Genomic DNA, 21,565 nt, shown 5'->3' with positions numbered 1-21,565 from the left:
GCTTGCGGTTGGTGCACTTGGTCTCATACTCCGGCCGAAGCTGCAGCTGCTGTTGCTCCTCCTCAAAGTCGACCAAATCCCATTCATACTCCAAACGGGCCTGCCGCCTCTTCCAGAACTCGAGGAACAGTGTCACTGCAGAGGAAGTGGACCCGTCACACCAGGTGATTCATGGCAAAATCATACCCTTGTTTTATTGAATCTGTATTAAGAGCTGTGCCTGGCTTGGAAAGACAAGATGCTGAGTGTTTCAAATGGAATTTTTCAGTGATTAAACCCAATTTAATTCTACTATATTGGTGCCATAGGAAAAGTGTCAGATCTCTAAGCCGATAAACCCAAAACTAAGAGGGAGAAAAGGAAAAATATGCTTTTTGTGTATGTGATTTGGGTGTATACTGTAGTTACAAAGTAAGTAATAGTAATTTTAAATGACAACAACAGTTTAGGAGCTCCCACTAGGTGGTGCACTGGTTTAGAAAATACAAAATGCAGACAGCAGACATTTTTACTCACCCCAAATCCCCATGAATATGGCAAAAAACACAGTTCCCACGTTGTCAAATAGGTGTGATTGCTGAGAACACATTTAAGAAATAGCTAAATAATGACAAATGCCAAACTTAATATTCCCTGTTTTAATGCCAAACATTGTGGGTAGAAGATGAATAATGAACAAAACAAGTCAGTCTCAAAGCCATGTCTCACCCATGAGGAGTTGCATGTTGTGTTGAGTTTCCAGTAGCCACATTTCTTGTCACACAGGGGGCACATGACAATGTTGCCTCCAACTGCCTCACTACAAATCTCCTTACTGTGTAAAAACAGAACTGTTTTCAATAAAATGAACAATGACACAGCAAATAAAGATAGCACCTAATAATGCTAGTATTCTGGGTAAAGCTCACCTCCACTGATTGTCATCGTAGGTGAGGAATCCGTAGATGAAACAAATTGTTCCTACTACTGCAGCAAACAGCAACATCTCAGTGTAGAAACCCAGCCATGCAAAATAAATACCTATCTTCTCCCCGTAATACTTCCTGTTGGAATTAAAAACAACAACATTCTTGCTGTAAATTCTTATGATTCCCAATTAGTAATTCTGAGTAAATACATGACAGATATGACTACTTTGTTTTCACGTCTTGCCTTATGAGGTTGAGGGGCTGCTCCTTGAAGAAACAGAGGAATCTGGCCCAGTATTTGTAGAGATTGTATCGCTCACTTTCGCGATTAACGTCCTTCGATTTTACCCAGTATCTACACTGCACGGACACAGAAGACACAGTTCACTACCACATTCACTGGGTTTCAACACTGAGTGCACATTCAATTAAAGACAAAAGTGTCAAATGTTCATCAAAAGAGGCTCACATCATGCAGGGGGAAGGCAGAAGTGTAGCTGCCGTTGTTGAGTAACCGTTTGATACCCTTCTTGTCTTTCTCTCCACATTCATCCCTGTAGTACGAGCAGCGGGACAGGATATAGTAGACCTAGTAGAGAGAAACAGAATAGCAGTGTTTGCCATTTGTCAGGCTTAAAATATCTATGGCTAAAAACCAGATTTATACAGTTGCCTGTTTTCTCAACAGTTTTAGGAAAATAAACATTCAGTTCTACAAAATAAATGTGGCCCTGTTAAATTAGTAGTTTAGCCACTTTAATGACCATTTTCAAAACATATTAGTTCAAGTCCATAAACAGAGTCAGAGCTTAGTAGCATTTGTAAAAAAAAATCAGCTTTGAATGTTTGAGGAATGTTACAATCTGAAGGTCACAAACAAGATAAGGAAGTCATTGTCAACGCATTCTTACAATCCTGTTGCGAGTAGAAGTGGGGAAGAACGTGTCTTTGTCGTCAGTCAGGAAGAAGTCAGACTTGCTCTTGTTGAATGGGGCTGTGAAATAGTCTGGCTCAGGCTGCATGACGTGCTCCGGCAAACGAAAGGGGGTGGACAGCCAGTTCATGGGCATCGCTCTGTTCTCTGGGATGTCGTTGACCTTAAATGGGGCCTTAATCTTTAACACATCTGCGTAGGTGGCCAACACTTCCCATGGAGCATGGATCTTCACAAAAAAGGTCTTTCCATCCTCTGACTCCTGATGGTAATGACAGTGAGATAGTTTCTCAGTAAAATGAGTGTAGGCTACTAGTTCAATAAGTCCTACTCAATGATAAAAGGAGATGCTTGAAAAAAAAAGCATTTCACAGGTTTTCCATGAAATTCGGTTTTTTAGCAGCATAAAGATAAAGTGGCGATATGACATACAGTGCCTTGCGAAAGTATTCGGCCCCCTTGAACTTTGCGACCTTTTGCCACATTTCAGGCTTCAAACATAAAGATATAAAACTGTAATTTTTTGTGAAGAATCAACAACAAGTGGGACACAATCATGAAGTGGAATGAAATTTATTGGATATTTCAAACTTTTTTAACAAATAAAAAACTGAATAATTGGGCGTGCAAAATTATTCAGCCCCTTTACTTTCAGTGCAGCAAACTCTCTCCAGAAGTTCAGTGAGGATCTCTGAATGATCCAATGTTGACCTAAATGACTAATGATGATAAATAGAATCCACCTGTGTGTAATCAAGTCTCCGTATAAATGCACCTGCACTGTGATAGTCTCAGAGGTCTGTTTAAAGCGCAGAGAGCATCATGAAGAACAAGGAACACACCAGGCAGGTCCGAGATACTGTTGTGGAGAAGTTTAAAGCCGGATTTGGATACAAAAAGATTTCCCAAGCTTTAAACATCCCAAGGAGCACTGTGCAAGCGATAATATTGAAATGGAAGGAGTATCAGACCACTGCAAATCTACCAAGACCTGGCCGTCCCTCTAAACTTTCAGCTCATACAAGGAGAAGACTGATCAGAGATGCAGCCAAGAGGCCCATGATCACTCTGGATGAACTGCAGAGATCTACAGCTGAGGTGGGAGACTCTGTCCATAGGACAACAATCAGTCGTATACTGCACAAATCTGGCCTTTATGGAAGAGTGGCAAGAAGAAAGCCATTTCTTAAAGATATCCATAAAAAGTGTCGTTTAAAGTTTGCCACAAGCCACCTGGGAGACACACCAAACATGTGGAAGAAGGTGCTCTGGTCAGATGAAACCAAAATCGAACTTTTTGGCAACAATGCAAAACGTTATGTTTGGCGTAAAAGCAACACAGCTCATCACCCTGAACACACCATCCCCACTGTCAAACATGGTGGTGGCAGCATCGTGGTTTGGGCCTGCTTTTCTTCAGCAGGGGCAGGGAAGATGGTTAAAATTGATGGGAAGATGGATGGAGCCAAATACAGGACCATTCTGGAAGGAAACCTGATGGAGTCTGCAAAAGACCTGAGACTGGGACGGAGATTTGTCTTCCAACAAGACAATGATCCAAAACATAAAGCAAAATCTACAATGGAATGGTTCACAAATAAACATATCCAGGTGTTAGAATGGCCAAGTCAAAGTCCAGACCTGAATCTAATCGAGAATCTGTGGAAAGAACTGAAAACTGCTGTTCACAAATGCTCTCCATCCAACCTCACTGAGCTTGAGCTGTTTTGCAAGGAGGAATGGGCAAAAATTTCCGTCTCTCGATGTGCAAAACTGATAGAGACATACCCCAAGCGACTTACAGCTGTAATCGGAGCAAAAGGTGGCGCTACAAAGTATTAACTTAAGGGGGCTGAATAATTTTGCACGGCCAATTTTTCAGTTTTTTATTTGTTAAAAAAGTTTGACATATCCAATAAATTTCGTTCCACTTCATGATTGTGTCCCACTTGTTGTTGATTCTTCACAAAAAATTACAGTTTTATATCTTTATGTTTGAAGCCTGAAATGTGGCAAAAGGTCGCAAAGTTCAAGGGGGCCGAATACTTTCGCAAGGCACTGTATACATGATATGACACATGCATAGTGTCTTTACATGGCACAGGGTGCTTACAGATTTATCTTCCGTCTCCAGCTGCAGGCCAACTTTCATTAGATTGGCCTCATACACCTTCCTTCTCTCCTTTAGAAGAAAAAAAAAACAGTGTACACATAAATTTAATCATGATTTCAATTCCTCCTTCTTACAGCGGAAATTTACTGCCATGTTTGATGACACATATGGATATTACACAGGAACTGGCCTCTGTTTGTTCTTCCTCATGCAGTAGGAAAAATGAGTTAGTGTAGCTCTTAAGCAGGCCAGCGTGTTGACTCACTGCTGTGACTATGAGCAATATGTGACTCGGCTGCGACGAACTGCCTCATGGTAGAGTGGTAACAGCAAATGTGAAGTCTAACAGCCTGGTACCAAACACTATAAGTCTTCCAGAACTTCACAGGTGATAAAATATAACATGCAAACCCTCCTATGACAATATGGAAATATTTAAAGTTGATTTACCAAAAAATAAAAGGGTTGTGAGGCTATGTCAATGCAGAAGTGACCTTATAATAGATTCCCTGAAACAACAATAAAAAACTCAATTGCTTGCAGTTAGTCAACTAGTGAAATGTACCTAGAAATTGTTTCTTACCTGTTTTCTCTCACCATCTTTTTCATCAACAACATAGGACAGGACAAAATCAATCCTGCGCACTCCATCACGGAAAAACACGGAGTCTTTACTATACTGTTGTTTGCCGATCTATAACAAAATAAAACAGAGGTCACAACATTTAAAATAGACACTGGTACAATATCAGCTAAAAGAGCAGAGCAGAGAGCCAAACTATGTGTCAGTGGCTAACAGCAAAACCCAAAAAACAAGGCCTCCACACCATATTAGACTGGAATGTTTGCCTAAAGCAACACAATTACAGATCCTCACAAACAGCATGCTAAATGGAAGGGATATGCTCTGACTAAGATGTTTAATGTTGCTCATGCCCCCTTACAAGGATTTACTGAACAAGATGAAACACCTGTAAGACCTCATTTATACTTGGACTACTTCTCTCCTATAGATCTCTCTGAGTTGACCTCAACAATTGCTTCATCTAAATCATCAACATGTGTCTATTATCAGGAAGCACAACAGAAGTTTCCATTGCTATGCAGATGATACTCAGTTATATTTATCTGTGAAGCCAAATGAATCAGATCAGCTGGTCAAACTTCAAGCATGTCTTAAAGACATAAAGGCCTGGATGGCCTGTAACTTCTTACTTCTAAACTCTGACAAAACTGAAGTTATTGTGCTTGGGCCTGAAAACCTTAGAAATCTGCTGTCTAATCATATAGTTACTTTAGATGACATAGCTCTTGCCTCCAGTACTACTGTGAGGAACCTTGGAGTCATCTTTGATCAGAATATGTCCTTTAAATCACACAAAATCCAAGTCTCTAGATCTGCCTTCTTTCACCTGCGCAATATTGCAAAAATCAGGAGCATCCTGTCCCAAAGTGATGCTGAAAAACTGGTCCATGCATTTGTTACTTCCAGGCTGGACTACTGTAACTCTTTACTATAAGTATATCCCAATAATTCCCTAAAAAGCCTCCAGCTAATCCAAAATGCTGCAGCCAGAGTAATGTTAATGACAAGGCTCCATCGTATCTTAAAGACCTCGTAGAGCCTTATCATCCTAACAGAGCACTTTGCTCTCAGAGTGCAGGTTTACTTGTGGTTCCTAGAGTCCACAGAAGCAGAATGGGAGGCAGAGCCTTTAGCTATCAAGCTCCTCTCCTATAGAACCAACTCCCAGTCTCAGTTCAGGAGGCACACACCCTCTCTAAGATTAGACTTAAGACTTTCCTTTTTGATAAAGTTTATAGTTAGGATTGGATCAGGTGACCCTGAGCCCGGCTGCTGACGGGGCCCATGATGCTCTGAGCTCAGCAATGGCAGCAGGAACAAAACTAGTTCAACATTGTTTGTGGATAGAGGCTTGTCACACTTTACTATCAGGTACATGTGTCTGTTTCCTTCTGTCATTTTGGATTTTGGCAAAACAGTTATGTTCAGTATCCCTCTCTTAACCTGATTTTTGCAGGGAGTGAGGCAGAGGACACAGTGTGTGTTTAAATCCCCTCAGTGGGAGCTTCCAGTGAAGCTTATAGCTCTCTGCTGTCCTGTTTGAGCAAACTGAGGAGATTTAAAGTTCTCTCTATCAAGACAGCTATTCCACTGGCTGTGAGTTACAGTATATACAGTTGTCTATCATCAGTCCACAAGTTACAATTTAGCAGTTGCCAGTTTGAGGAGACCAGCTTCACATCACAGTAAATAACAGTAAGGTCTAGACCTTACTTTGTAAAGTGTCCTGAGATGACTTTTATTGTGATTTGGGGCCATACAAATAAAACTGATTTGATTTGATGAGAATAGGCTTTTAAAGAAATGTTCATCACAGGAAAAAATCCAGTCCTGTAAATGCTCTCCCCCCAGGTCATCTGTCAATTCATAAAACATAAACTCAGGTTATATCTTATAACAAAGAATATGTGGAGAGGCTTACAAATTCAGAAAATACCACAGTCTACAAAACAGGGACAGCAGCCATACTAGGCTCCCATATACTTTACATGCTTTTCTGTAAATCCTGAAATCCACTGTAGCTGAGACCACATGTACTGTCAGCTTTAGAAATTCCAAGCATGTGTGTCAGCTAACGCTAACCCTGCAGTGGCTGTCTCTTCAGCAGCTACAGGCATGAGCGAACATGAATTGCACAGCTTTAAAGGAGGAAAGGGCTTGACTATTTGCTGTCTGAGCTGCTCCAGCTGTTCACATTGCTAAAAGTAACCATGCAGCATGTACTGCTGTCATCACTTCACACAATGACAGTAGCTAGCCGCCCACACGGGACTGCAGGCAGTTCAGAAAAGTCAATAAAACCTACATCGCAGCCTCATCTATGTCAAATGCACTTTAGTTCTGATAGAGTTTCCTTTGACCGTCAGCCTAATGCTGTGGGGAAGAAAGGAAGAGCACACTTTACCTCCATGTCTTGCTCCCTTTATGGTTATGGCGGAAAGAACAGCTGCCTGAGCAAAATTGCCTTTCTCCAGGGAGCAGAGTCCAGCCCTGAAAATACTGCTTCTCTCACTCCCACTCCACTGATCCCCAAGCCAGTGGAGCTCCATCCAGACTACCCTCCTCCAGAAAAGAAAGCGGGAGAGTGACAGGAAGAGAGAGGACAGGAGAGAAATAGAGCAGACTCCTAGAGATGACTCCGGCACAGGCGCAGCATGGCTGCTGCCAGTTAATGTTATAAGAGGACAGCATCAGAAAAGGGGAGGTGATGTCACTGTACTGCACAACACTGGCCATCAGCAGAGTAAGCCCCTGAAACATGATGTCCAATATTTTAGATAACTGGGAAATCCATTGCTAAAAAACAAATTACCACATGAAGAACTCTGTTCTGTTAAGGCTGATAAAGATGCACTGCAGAAAACTGATAACTGCTGCATAATCTCCTCAGCCTGACTTGACTGCTTCAAAGTAGTGACCCGACCACAATTGTGTACAAAGTGCAAATTGGGCCATATGGAAAATACATGTAAACTGTCTCAGACATGTTGCACACATTATCTACAAAGAACAACAGCTGTTTTTAAGCTCTACAGCTGAATTTACACACCTGGTTCCTACTGTATTGATTCATATAAGACTTGTCTTTTTACAGTTTTCTTAGCCCAGAGTATGTATTCACTGTAACAGCTGGTCTGAACTACCTCCCAGACTACACTGACCATGTGGACCAGTGGTTACTTTTAGCAGGGTAGGTGCTTTATTTAACTGGGATGCTGCTGCAGAAACCCTCTAATTTGCTGTAATTACAGGTCAGCCATATGGAGTGCCACAGAGTCCTATACATTTTTCAACTAAAGTAACTACTGGGCGTTTAGGTCTATGTATATCTTTTACCTTAATTAAAAAGGGTAGATATAAAACATGGTCTAACATAAGAAGGCTTCCAATTTCAGGGAGGGGGAGTCCTTTAAAATATTACTTTCAAGACATCTCTTTTTTTTAGGCTGAAGGATTCTGGCAAAGAATTGTTACTGGTCACTGGTCACTTGGATTTAGATTTTTAATATATCACAGCTACTAAATTGTCTGATAATGTTTCAATGTTTTCTTCTGAGAACGCTCCTGTCAGTCTTTAGTCATTATGCTTCAAAATTCTCTTAAGTCTTCAATGCATTCTGCATGTTAGTGCTACAAAATCAGCAAACATGCATTCAAATCTATTCACTGTTTATACTATGTTGTTTCAGCAAAAACCAAAAAAAAAAATGTCTTATCTAATTCTAGTAAATGGTAGCTACTGTATAAAACCAAAATGTATTTATTGCATTGCAATAAGTCACTGCAATCGTCCAAAGTGTTCTAAACACAGAAGACTTTGTGCTTGTCTCTAGAGCAAAAAAGGAGACCTGGATACTCCTACTATACCTTAGCAGTGTCAGTGACACTCTAAGAACATGCATTTATTGATTACAAAGACAATATACAGATCTGCAGCTGCCTCCCATCAACAACACTTTGATGCAATCATCATCTCAGCTAAATCACAGCCTTTGGTTGGAGAGGGCCAGGCTACTAGAAAATCTGATTACAGGGTTTCCCCCTAATGATTATCTGCTGTTTAAAATAGCAACGATTCCATTTTTCAATAAAATGGGTTACACACTGTTTAAACAAGACCACAATTAAAAAACGATGCCTGCAGTATGTGGTTAGCCACAGCAAAGTTCAGTCCTATCATGAGCACAGGGCAGGGTCAGGATTACACTATAGGCTGCATACACTTATGGTACAGCAAAGTACACGTGCACAAACACAAATGCACTAACATGAAAATAGCTAGGTAAATGACAAACATGGTATGTGAGTGTGCATGTTTCTAATTATGCTGTAACACTACCTCTTGCTTTTCTTCAGTGAAGCAGACGATTATCACAGGTGAGAACAAAGCAAGTAAAAAGCCCCGTTCGCATGATGCATCAACACACAACTCGTGCTGCCATGTTTCCATTACTCTCTGCAGAAAACAACATGCTCTCCAGGAGCCAATATCAGCTCTCTACCAAGATACTGTGTATTGATTTCAACTCTAATGTCCAAGCTTCACTCTCTCAATATCTAATGGAGAAACTCAACACTCAACTCAACAGACATTCTTCAAGAAGGAAATATAAACTAGCAAGCAGACATGTGTATGACGTTGGATCACATTTCAAGCCTGTTTTACCATGCCATACCCTGGAACGAAATTTCAAGAACAGAGCCCGCTTTCTCGAAAGCTGTGGAGGAACCGAGAGGACAGTGAGGAAAACAACGCCTGACAGCATGATACATTCAACAGCATACAACTAAAACTGTAGCGGCAACATTACAGAGGCGATCAAAACATGAAAATGATACACGCAGACAAGCCACGCTTGCATTATGTTTAGACATCTGTACACATTATGTTTAAAACACTTCCAAACATGCTGAAAAACAATAAATGTTAATGAACGCTGACACAGACACACAGACACTGACACAGCAGCATGCAGCTGTGTATTTGACTGGTGTCTTACCCCAGTCAAATCACTGATTTGCTCTAAGGTCTGAGCCTCAAAGTGTGGACTGTCGCTGTGGTCAGAAGGGGCCGGGGAGGCCCGGCTGGTGTCGAGAGACTCACAGGTCTCTACGCACACATCAGATGTCAAAGGAGACTTTAAGTACAGTGTGAAAAGGGAGAATAAACAGGGGCATAATTGCAAGTTGTAAACCATTACAACTGGAATAAAAAAAACTGAGGTAAACTCACAACTGAAACTATTAGATGCTGGTTCCACTAAACTCCACAAGCTAAACCATCCTGTTTTAGTGGGTGGGTCTACATTAAGAAAATCACTGTGACAATTAAACTGGGAAAAAAGAAGGAAGGAAATCTAAATAAGACACTTTAGTTGTCCACAATGAACTTCCTGTTGTTTTCAGGAGCAATGGCAGAAAGTGAAGGTACAGTACAGTGGGGTTAAACAGACATCTTTAGTGCATTCATCTTGAAAAGCCTAACATACCCTTGTGAGGCACCTGCAAATATACATAATAACAAAAGTTACTGTGTTATGAGATTTTATTCAAAAGAAGCTGCTTTATAGAATGTCTATGAAAGTGTGAGTTTGGTGTTTACCACTGCTTGTCCCTGCTGACGGGATCCTGTGCTGGATGAGGCATTTTGGTGGTAGCCATTTATATCATCTGCAAGACAGTAACAAAGGGCAACCTAAGTAAAAAATAGAATAACCAAGGTTAATTACAGTAATATTCTCTAACCAATGTAAAGGAAGAATAGCAAGTAGCACAATAAATCTGAAAATGTGGCTGCGTAGTTTCAGTTCTGTGAACAGTTGCCTGAGATAAGAGAGAACTGGCAAACAGCCAGTGTTGTGCTCTATATTTGTACAGCACATTTTGTGGCAGCACTCCCACCGGCCAGAGAGCATGACCTAGCAGGCTCACCACGAAAGAACAGCCACAGCCATGTTGCTGTGCCATCACTATAGAGGACTCTGCAGGAACTGTGACCTAGAAGTCTGGTAAACCCCCTCAATGTGTCTGAAGGGGAAGGCTGCATGTGTTGAAATACGGCTTCAACCAGGATCAAGTTCTTCTTTTAGCTACTCTCCATTGCCTGTCAAGAGTATATTCTGAGAAAAGATGTATTTAAATGGCAGGGCAGATGGATAAGAATGACAAACATCTAGCATAGGCACCACTTTCCTTAAAAATATAAAGAAAAAGCTGGTTGTATGTCTGTGTTTTAAATAGAACTTCAACAGTCCTAATTGATGGTCTCTCTGAGGTTATATTTAGTCTGAAAATGCTTAGCAATGAAACAAGCATTTGAACCTTATGTAAACTTTTTCTGTCTATGTCATTGCACACCTTGTCAAAAAAGCATAACATGGTGGCTCAAAACTAAAATGAATAAGTAATCTAATATACTTGACAGTGTATTATAGTAACAATGCCACTATTGAGAGAAATGTAAGTGAAACATGATATCATTTCCATTACATGCGGTTCATTATTTGCATACAGGCTTAGTGTTACTAGTGAAGGATGTGAAGCTCTAGCACTACTGACACCTTAAAGAAGAATCTACAGAAGATCTGGATTCAAAGCAAAAGCCACCCCTTTCATGCAAACTTAAAGCCAATTTGTTTTATTTTCCTTAAAAAGCACTTGGGACACTGAGTTGGGTTTTGGACTGCTGTAATTTGTTCCAAAATATACGGTATTTGGTTCATGACATATAAGAATGCCTCTCAAGACGTCGAGCACATTTTGGCACAGTTTGGTGCATTAGTAGAGCAATCAGCATTAGCCACTTACCTACGCCAAGGGTCATATCCCACCTAAGTATGTAGCCTCTGCAGTTGAGGCTTTGTCCACAAAAGAGCAGTTGAGCTCAGTGAAAATGCCACAAGGCTGCTTCTGACTCCTTCTTTATTACCACAGCAGACTCAAGAGAACAAATCTGATGCACATCTATTATTTACACAAAAACAATTATGTTGCAGCTCAGCCATACTGATACTCAAAAGTCAAATCCAATACTAAAACATGGAGAACAAATACAGCTGCTTTATTGAACTAACAGAGATGTGATCTCGAACCTACAACTACTTTTTAGTGTCTATATGACTACATTGACTTGAGTACCTGTAAACTGTTACTGTTACCGCTGCCACCGTACAAGGATGTGTGCTACATTTGGTCTATAAACACAGTCGGGGGGTTCGTCTGATTTCCTGTGACAGGAAGCCACTGTCATGTTTAGAAAGGTGAGTTTAAAGGTGGAAACATAAAGTATACAAAGAACTGTTCTGACAGGTGAGTTCACAAGACAGTCTTAGGTAGATTTTATCCATATTTACAGTAAGGGTGAGCACTAGTGCAGCAACACATGATAATCCAAGCTTGTCTGAGTCTGTGTGGTCAAACCACAACCATGAGCAGTTTGAGAATCTGTACCTACAGTATGTTCACTGGGGTTTATTTAAATACAGAAACCTGTAAATGGGTTATAAAGCAAGTCAGGCATATGTAACACTAACAGCAAGATTGGAAAATTTGTGTTTTTGCTTGTATGGTAATGAATGAACATTACTCATACAACAGAAACCGAATCTACAAAAAGGATGTTTTCCATCGGCAGTCATCATTGTACAGTACACTCATAATATGGAGTATTACTCCTACTGAAGGTTAGGGAGGTGTGAGTGTGACGTGAGGGGAAGACACTACTTCCACTGTTATCTCAACGCACCACAAACACACAACACCAAGGTAACAGTAACTATAGTTCATGACCACTTCAGTTTCATTTAGACTGCTATATGATTCTCTCTGTGCTGCAGATGAAACGCTACACTTTCACTTCAGCTCATACAGATACTGGTTGCTGCAGTGTACCCAGGCTGATTCATCCTCCATTCAGCAACACCATAAATGGCAAAAACACAAGCCCCTGTCTAAAGGGTTGTATAAAATTCACATTTAGCCCTAAGCAGTGAGGGATCTGGGGCTTGTTTTGGTGGATATAGTGTCAGCCTTTAAGCAGCAGCCAGTTGTCAGAAGCAGGCAAAAAGTCACTGCTGCTTAAATAAAAAGAAGGGCAGACTATTCACAGCATTAAAGGAGAAACGAGCAGGGTGGGTTTTAAACTGTGTAGGCCTACAGGTTATCATTACTGACACAGAAGGCTTGTGTCATAAATCTACTTTTAAATTTGCTGTTTACCTTAGTTGTGAGCTGAGAAATGTCATGGTTATGGCTGTTGGAAAGTTTTAGTGAGGATAAGCTTTTCAACACGCCTACTGTAGGCTATGGTGTTTTTTAAAGGTTTGTTGACCCGGTGTAATAGGATATCCCTGAAAAACTTTGTCCTTTTTAAGAATGTGACTAATGAAACCCGGCACATTAACTTCAGAGCAACATTTAAAGTGTAAAACCGCGGTTTGAGGACACACCAGCCTGCTGGCTCTAACATACTCACCGTTAAAAGAATCAGTCGGGCTCAGCTCAATCAAACTGTCCCCTCCCGCTTTTCCCGTTATTCGGTGCATGCTGACTCCGTCGTGCTGCCAAGCCGTACCTACTGGTCCTCATCTACACCATGAAATCCTGAGCCAAATGATTTCTGTCCCACTAACAAAGCGCTCTTCTGTCTCCTCAGTCTGCTCACCAGGACTCTCACCAAGACTCTCACCAGGACTCTCTTTTCGCCGCCCTGCCTCAAGCACTGCCCGCTGACTGCGCATCACCTCAGCACAGAGGGAGGGTCGTGAGGGGAGGCGCCACGTACACACCACAGGCCAATAGTTTGTGCCTGGGGAGAACAGATACTGTAGCGGACGGTAATGTCCACCGACGAACACAACTGGACAGTCCAGATATGTAACATTAGCTAACCACATGCGCCAGTTAGTGTTTGTGTTGGCATAAGCTAACCTTAGCTAACGGAGCAGCAGGGGAACATTCCTCCACGGAGTTCATTAAATTTGAACAACCAGGAGTCTGCTCTCGAGTATTCTAGTTTACTTACCAGGAAAGAAAACAAAAGAAAAACGTGGATGCCGGATAATTTTATATTATTTTCGAATCGGAGTAGTGTTCATGGCCAGTTCTAGAACTTTGAGATTCATTGGCCGCCAGCGACCAATCAGATCGGAGTATTTACCAGGCTGTGGTTTCATCTAATGTTATTAGATGTTAATAAACTTGTTAAAGAATGGGCGAGCAGTCCCACGGAAGCTCAGTGTTCATATTAGATGATGTTTCATCCATCATTTGGCCCCAAAAGACGGTATCATGCATAGACTGTATGGTATCAGGCCATAATCGTCATTACTCAACCCTAACATACTGTATATATCAATCCAAGCTCCATATTTGCTTGTAATTAAAATCTCTGTGTTCAGCCAGTCTGGTCATCATGGTGGCAAGAAATATCAGAAGTCGTCATTTATATCAGCTTCTACATCCTCCTCACTGTCCTATTTTAACCAGAATAAAAATATACCAAAAGCACCCTTTTGACATTACATTAGCACTTAAATGCATTAGTGAATCTGCTCTACCTGTCATGTCTTATCATGTCTTAAATTCATTAAAGAACCTTTTCTGAGCCATCATGTCTGCAGTTATAAAATAAATGTTAGTAATGGTCTGTCTCTACGTTTGCAATAAGCCATAAGCAAAAGTTAGCCAGTCACCTATAAATGTTTTTAAAGATCATTTAAAAAATTTCTACAATAATCAGTTATGTCTGAAGTTGTAAACGTTAATAAACTGTTATAGCCAAAATTGATTTTGGTCCAGATGTCCTGCAGCTGTTTTCTAAAAGGTTGGCAATTTAACATCTCAGTGGAGGTATTTTAAAGACAAAAGTGTCATGCTAGAGGAGGAATTTCCACCATCCAGCAGTTCATAGGTTGTTCTTAGTAAATGATTTATTCACCAGTAATACTAGTGGTACAAATTCTGAGCATTTCAGTCATAAAATGTGTTAATTTGCAAACGATGCAACATTAAACAACGACAAGATGAGGATGTACACTGTCACTATGTTCCCTTAGATAAATCATTTGCATAGCTATAAACCAATTTGTCTGGCAAACGAGTGAGCTTCTAGGAACCAGCCACATAGCCTATTACCTCATACATTTCCACAAGGATCCCACAGGACATTTATTTAGTCGCCCACAGGAAAACATGTTTAAGAGAAACATCTGGTCCCATTATGATTGAAGTGCAAAGCCTCCTGATCATTTTGCTCTGGGCTATAATTCTTTAGTAATGAAAAAACACACACACCATACACAATTCATTGCCACAGGGCCTTTAACAGTCTGCTGTACTCTCTACTGTCTACTGTAAACAGTATTATGTTTGGCTGCTCTCATACTTTGTTCCGCCCTCACAGGGATTTCAGGAAGGGCTCCATCAGCAGCTTATCCCCGCTCCTCCCAGTCACTCAGTACTTACACTCTGGTCCAATTTAGTAGCAGTGGCCCTTTCCATTGCCTTTCAAGTGGTTTACACAGTCTTGTACTGGTGTAATTATGTCATCCTCCTCTGTGGGGTGTGGCCATGTACAGAAATACAGCTGCTTATTTTCACAGCCTTTTTCTTTGAGCCTCATATTGCATCTCCTACTCGACATGAGGGATTTTCTGGGTGTTCACCAAGGCTTTTCAAGATTGGTGCTAAAATCATCTTTAATAACAACCCATTTGACCTGTTAGTTTTTCTTTGCTTTACAGTCAAACAGAAATGATGGGAAACAGAAATAGGTCAAATGGATTCACTTAAGATATTATTTAAAAAAAACAATTACAACAAAGGAAAATCAGTAATACTGTGTAAAGAGGAATGTCAAAACCTTTAAGTTACATCACTAAAATATATTTAAGGAAAATAGCTGGATACAAAAAAATGAATGTGTTGTATGTAAAGTGTAAATATAGCCTAATACCACAATAAGTTATAGGAAAGAAATAGCTTGCTCAACTGTTGGATTAAACAGGTAGGTTACAATATGTCCATGTAAAATATAGTTGAGTACAATTATACAGTGGAAATCCTACAGCTGACTGGATGTATTTCCTTTTAACACACAAAAAATGTAAATCTGTGAAACAATGCTCAATATATGTGGATAAATCTCTCTCTGGCTCTGTCCTTGTTTAACCTGTGCAGTGTTATTGTTATGACATTTGATTCTACTTCCTGTACATACGGGCTTTTTTGTCTGTTGTGAAAAAAGGGAAAATGACAACTGGAAGTAAAACTGCTGGGTCAGCTAATAAAGCCACTGTGTTAACATCATGAAGAAATAAGAAAATGTATGTTTGTTACATATTCAGTAAAATAAGATTTCATTCTAAACTGCTAATAAAGTGAGGTTAATGTGAACATGTAAGCATACAGTTACATGTACTTATTTTAGTTTGTCGTTATTTTTAGTTAAACTAATTGCAGCTTTATGGCTCAACCTAATCCAACTTCTAATACTGACAACAAATGGGCTTTAGTTTCTTATTTTTGTGTATTTCCAGTTTGCTCAGTCAGGACTTAATATTCAGTGGTGGATGCTAATGACTCTTTTCCATTATGGACCTCGACATGTTTTCAAATTGTAATTTCATGACTCACTGTGTAAAAATGATGTTTTTATTTAACAAATGTCACACTCGGCGATGACTGATGTGTGTAGGATGATTCAGTCACAGTGCAGTGATTTTCAGACGCATGAACCCAGTGCGTGTGCTGCCATCTAGCGGTAGATAAATGGCATTTTGCATCAGTGAAGAGGAGGCGACACAAATTTGCCATTCCATCGCACCTTGACAAGCCAACGATGGTGTCTTTTTGTATGTAGCTCCTGAAACATACAGGAGGCTCACTTTGTTTGTGTATTTGTTGACCGCGCCGTTGAAGTGACTGGACGAGGGAAAAAGGTGGAGACTGGGACGATCGCCGCTGTAACATCAGCAACAGGTAGAGTCGCTTTTACATTCCTTAGCCTGCAAAACAAAAATGCGCTTGTTTCTGGAGGGAGTACGGAAGTTCCCTACTACCTGTTGTCATTTTATAGCTGGGTATATCTGCGAGCTGAGAGGCTTTGTAATCCGTGAATGGTGACTGAAGCTGTTCTATTAATCCGGGTAGTCACATCTGCATTCGGCGCCTACACATCATGTACGGCCACAGGAGACAGGTGGGTGATCTTGTTCATCCAGAGATTTGATCGATACATAATGGAGCTGTTCTGCGGTCAGCTCCCACTTTAAGAGTTTTTGTTATGCTGCTCAGGCCCGCTGTGTTTAACATGACTGCCAGACCTGCACTTGTCCGACTAAATAGCTCCAATGGAAACTCATCTCTGTGCTGTAAAGACCCACCCTTACAGAAATCAGGACCTCAGTCTAAATATAATCATATATTGATCAGGAGTGAACGGAATGTATGAGCCTTCTTTGGTGTCATCATATTTAGATGACAGTTCTAGGGCTGCCACACCTCCATTGTTTTGGTCCTGTTTTGTAAGGAGACTACTTAGCAGGCTGCTGTGTGGCATGTGGGCGAGAGCACATCAATATAACATGCTGGTCAGGCAGGTTAGTTTAACCCTGTCCACCAGTCCTCCGTAGTGAGTCAGGAGAACCTCAGGTGTTTGTCAGCACAGTGGCATTCACTGACACACCTCCATGTTATAGTTAGGATTCGTTTGCAGATGATGATCTTCACATGCTTAGCATTACATATCACTGCTAGATCACTTAGTTGTTTTATTGTTAAAACATTACATATCTGTCACACGTTTATATCATTTTAACAACAAAAACATGTATTAATGACCTGTATTGCTATTGTTTGGATAGCTCCTCCTTGTATTATTTTTCATTGTTGTGCTGTGTAGCCCAGTATTGAACTACTGGAACTCATGGGAGTGGTAAAAGAGAATGGCAATGAGGAGACATCACTTCCTCCTGTGGTAAGTTGATCTAATGTGTCCAGCCTAAGACTATGCTAACTACTTCTGTCCATAGATTAAGACTGACCCATATAATGTGAGAAAGTCTGACTTTGGCATGTCTTCTTTATCACACAGCACACTCCACTATCATATGACTATGTCTTGGTTGCTAAACCCATCGATAAGCAGGAGAGAGAGGCCTTCAAGAAGCAAATTGAATACATTGAAGAGCTGAAAAAAAAGAACATGAAAGTCACAGTAAGTCTTTGATAATAGACAAAAGTGTGCCTGTACTGTATATGGGGCAAAGGTTGTGCAAGTCATTCATTCACATTGTCTTTATTTATTCGTGGTAGAAAATTATAGATGATGAGTTCGTCTTCTATGGGATTCAAGCGCCCAAAGAAATTTTCGAGAAGTACAGGTATCTGCTTAAAGTGTCTGATGCTTGTAACTGGAGTTCAGATCAGAACACTGTGGCTCTCAGCACCAGGTAAAGCATACCACTGCAGCTATATGTGGCATTTTAAACAAACACAGACGCTATTTAAAACACCGAAGACTGTTTATGTGCTCCATATGAAATGATCTTTTCAAATACTTGTCCTTATCTAAATGATCTCTAAAGCCTACCCTACATTTAGTTTCCAAGGACAAAAAAATTGGATGAATGAATAAAGTTTTTATTGTTTCTTGCTGCAAGCTACATTTTAGAACATGTGATACTTGTCATGTTTCAGGATAAGGATTGTCCACTTCATCTTGAATCATACCCAGATCCATTCTGGAGGTGAGAAAGGCTTAATTACAATCCCAGTTCTTCTCATTTAATCATACTCCTGAATTTTTTATTATTCTTTTTACCTGTTCATCTTCTCAGAGGCCCTGCGGGATCTGATGAAGACGAAGGTTTTTGAAGCAAGGTTCTGCTTACACGAGGTAAAAGACCTACAACATTTCATTACAATGCTAGGTTTAAATGCTTTTCTTGTACAGCATCGTAATATTATCACAAACCTTTGCAAATGCAATATTACGATGCTGTCTGCCCTGATCAAGGCCCATTCAGGATCTGCACCAGGCGCCAACTTTAGCCTTAGAGACTGTATGAATAAAAACTAATAATGGCACACAAGTGAATAAACATACAATAGTCCTTGAATGAGACTTTCCTGACTGTGAGATATAGATGATTCAAATATACTATATGGGGATCTGCGCATTCTTTGGCACTGATATCTAACGGTGCATCACTGCTTTTCACACTGCCACAAAGGTGTTTTCCGATTCTTAAGAGCTTATAAAATTACAAACTGAAACTTGGCAGTGACCTTCCAAAACAATACATTGCTGCCAAAGAAGCATTTGTACATAGAATCTATGCGAGTCAAGGCTACTGATGCAGTGAGTCATCCAATCATGGAAAAGGTGATTGTGTGCGAGTGTATGTGCACATGTGTGTACCTGACAAAATTAACTGTTGAGAAAATTAACATGTCAGTAAATTTACACAGTGTATTCCAAATATGAGACGCTGTTAATTTTTATTCTTTCTTAAAATTGTGTATTTAAGCTAAAATCAAAGTGTCCAGCGATGCGATTGATATTTTTGCATTGCATTGTACAAGCTTCTGTTTTCAGTTTGACTAGAACTGCCAGGTTTAAAAAACATGTTTGAAGCTTCGTGTTGGTGTTTTCCTTTGATTTTGTGCGCTTCTGCTTTCAGAAAAAGAAGCAACGAGAGCTGAAGGAGAGCTGGGCACGATGGACAGCCTGTCTCCAAGGGCAACCCATAACTGCCGTCAGGTTTGGACTGCAACACAACAGCCTATTCATTGTTCTGCTTTTTATACACTTGCGGTTATTGCAGCTTCATTGTTTTTCTTGTCATCGTACTGTGAAGCACATTCTATGGTGAACAACAGCAATCATGTCCTTCCGCACGCATTATGGAGGCATTGTTTGGACTCTTTAAAATGATGTACCTAATGCTGGTACAGGTTAGAGTTGTTGTCTATACATTCACTTGAGTAGCGAGTCCACAGTGCAAATAGGCACATGCCTCAGTTTTTAAGTTGAAAATTAATATATATAAGATTTGTGTCAATATGTTACTGTAGGTACAAGATAAAATTTCAGCTGTTTAGTCTCGCACACATACTGTATTATGCCAATAATCACCCCATAGTGAGCAAGTTTTGTCAAAAGCCATCCAGTATGTGTTGCCCTCATCACTGTCACTGCTCTCAATAGGAAAAGGAGGCCACAACGCACCTTTATGAAATAAAATCTATGCCATTTATACTGAAAAATGTACAATTTTTGTTTGTTAAGTTATTAAAGTCGGTTTTTATACAACCTTTGTACATTGTATTTACTATAATTTGATAAATGTCGGTATAGTACTACATGCCTAGACAGTGTGACACAATAAAATGTGTGCATACAGAAATCATATACAGTGTGCAAACACGCATTCATTTACACTGTTAAATAAACTGTACATGTGCAATATGTGTAATTTTTCTATGTACAATAATAAGTGCATACTGTATGTCCATCTTGTCATTTTCTCCTGCTCTCCTTGTGCCTGTGTGTGTGTGTGTGTGTGTGTGCTCTTGTTAGGAATTACTTTGGGGAGAAGGTGGCCTTGTACTATCTGTGGTTGGGCTGGTACACATATCTGCTCATCCCTCCCGCTCTCATTGGCATGATTGTCTTCCTCTATGGCCTGGCCTTCTTCAACAGCTCACCCCTGATGTAAGTTTTTCCCACAGCTCCACACTATTTGGTAATTATCACCGAGCATGTACTAAAGTGTAACTAAGTGTCTGTTGTGTTGTAGAAAGGAGGTTTGCGAGGCTGACACGGTCATGTGTCCACTCTGTGACAAGAGATGCAAAGTGTGGAAGCTCTCTGACACGTGCACATATGCCAAGGTATATGAGTGCTTTTGCTATTGGCTGAATGATGTACTTGTCTGCTGATGCTCAGTGCCGGTTTTCATATATCTACAGGTAAGCCTGCTGTTTGACAACGATGGCACGGTGTTCTTTGCGATGGTCATGGCAGTGTGGGGTGAGTTTTATCTCTTTAATTGATATTTTCATTCTCGGTTTTACTGTATTTTCGATATTCAGATCCTTGTTTAAAATAGACACATGTGACAGCCATTAAAACCATCACAACAGGCACATTTAATAAAGATAATTGAAAATCAGGGTGCAGAGCTCCTCTCTGATACTGTTTTTTATTTGTCTATACATACAACTTGTACAAACAATTATTTTATCTGCCTTAAATATATTTTATTCAACCGCCTGGATGTTTGATCACTGAGACAGTGCTGCCAAGGAGATACCACATCACTGAGAGAACCTATTCCTCTTGGCGACTCACATCTGAATCAGCGCGGGCCATCTGGCCGTGGGGGTGGTCGAGCAGTCATCTATAAGAGCATACAGTATATAAATGCTCAGTCACCTACTGTATTATTTCATCTTTTTCCTCCCTTGAGCGCCTCTGTGTTTTGTGGATTTGCTTAAAGTCTGTTATTCTCATGTCAAATTCATCTCATAGAAAAAAAGATTGATGGAATGGTGATTTACCTGCTTAAAGTTTATTAGCACAGCTGTGGGAAAAGTACAGTTAGCTGGGCACAGCCACTGCAGTACACACGAGTATATGAGAGTACACATGTAGAGTAAGGTAAAGAATATATCAAGGAATGGAGGTCCCCTGTTAAACAGGTTAAAAACAAAGACTTTTACTATGCAATTTTTCTTTAAACATCTGAAAGCATTTTCTTTTTTTTTTTACTTTTTCAGCTGCCAGTCAAACCTTTTATTTTAATCAAAGCTCTTATAAACCAAATGTAACCCAATCTGGTTGTCTTACATCCCAAAACCTAAGTGCCATCTTTACTGCAAACTCCTGACCAAGTTGTTTCAGCACGTTGCTGTATAGTTTTTTGACTGGTCTTGTGTCAGTGTGCTGTATATCAAAAGCAAATACATCAGTACTGAATGGCAAGGAACATGGCAAAGTGAAAGATGAATAAAAAACA

At 40.3% G+C, this 21,565-nt stretch overlaps 2 protein-coding genes across 2 annotated transcripts in view; one reads left to right on the top strand and one right to left on the bottom strand.

The window, feature by feature from the left end:
• Window positions 1-13,682, bottom strand: part of ano5a (anoctamin 5a) — a 20,147-nt gene extending 6,465 nt beyond the window's left edge. Inside the window, 11 exon segments of the mRNA XM_020585378.1 lie at window positions 7-135; window positions 517-577; window positions 709-814; window positions 909-1,043; window positions 1,153-1,268; window positions 1,378-1,497; window positions 1,820-2,104; window positions 3,956-4,024; window positions 4,539-4,649; window positions 10,144-10,211; window positions 13,015-13,682. Of these exon segments, the coding sequence (XP_020441034.1) occupies window positions 7-135; window positions 517-577; window positions 709-814; window positions 909-1,043; window positions 1,153-1,268; window positions 1,378-1,497; window positions 1,820-2,104; window positions 3,956-4,024; window positions 4,539-4,649; window positions 10,144-10,211; window positions 13,015-13,084 (1,270 nt within the window). The 5' untranslated portion in view covers window positions 13,085-13,682.
• Window positions 13,683-16,333: 2,651 nt separating this feature from the next.
• The window catches only part of LOC109951098 (anoctamin-9), a 12,005-nt gene continuing 6,773 nt past the window's right edge, over window positions 16,334-21,565 (top strand). Inside the window, 11 exon segments of the mRNA XM_020585392.1 lie at window positions 16,334-16,520; window positions 16,618-16,740; window positions 17,443-17,517; window positions 17,635-17,757; window positions 17,856-17,992; window positions 18,240-18,289; window positions 18,380-18,438; window positions 19,226-19,305; window positions 20,125-20,259; window positions 20,345-20,438; window positions 20,517-20,577. Of these exon segments, the coding sequence (XP_020441048.1) occupies window positions 16,720-16,740; window positions 17,443-17,517; window positions 17,635-17,757; window positions 17,856-17,992; window positions 18,240-18,289; window positions 18,380-18,438; window positions 19,226-19,305; window positions 20,125-20,259; window positions 20,345-20,438; window positions 20,517-20,577 (835 nt within the window). The 5' untranslated portion in view covers window positions 16,334-16,520; window positions 16,618-16,719.

This window comes from Monopterus albus, unplaced genomic scaffold, assembly GCF_001952655.1.
Source record: "Monopterus albus unplaced genomic scaffold, M_albus_1.0 scaffold7.1, whole genome shotgun sequence".
Taxonomy (NCBI): domain Eukaryota; kingdom Metazoa; phylum Chordata; class Actinopteri; order Synbranchiformes; family Synbranchidae; genus Monopterus; species Monopterus albus.
Note: the sequence above shows the minus strand (reverse complement) of the source record. Positions and strands in the feature narration are given on the sequence as shown.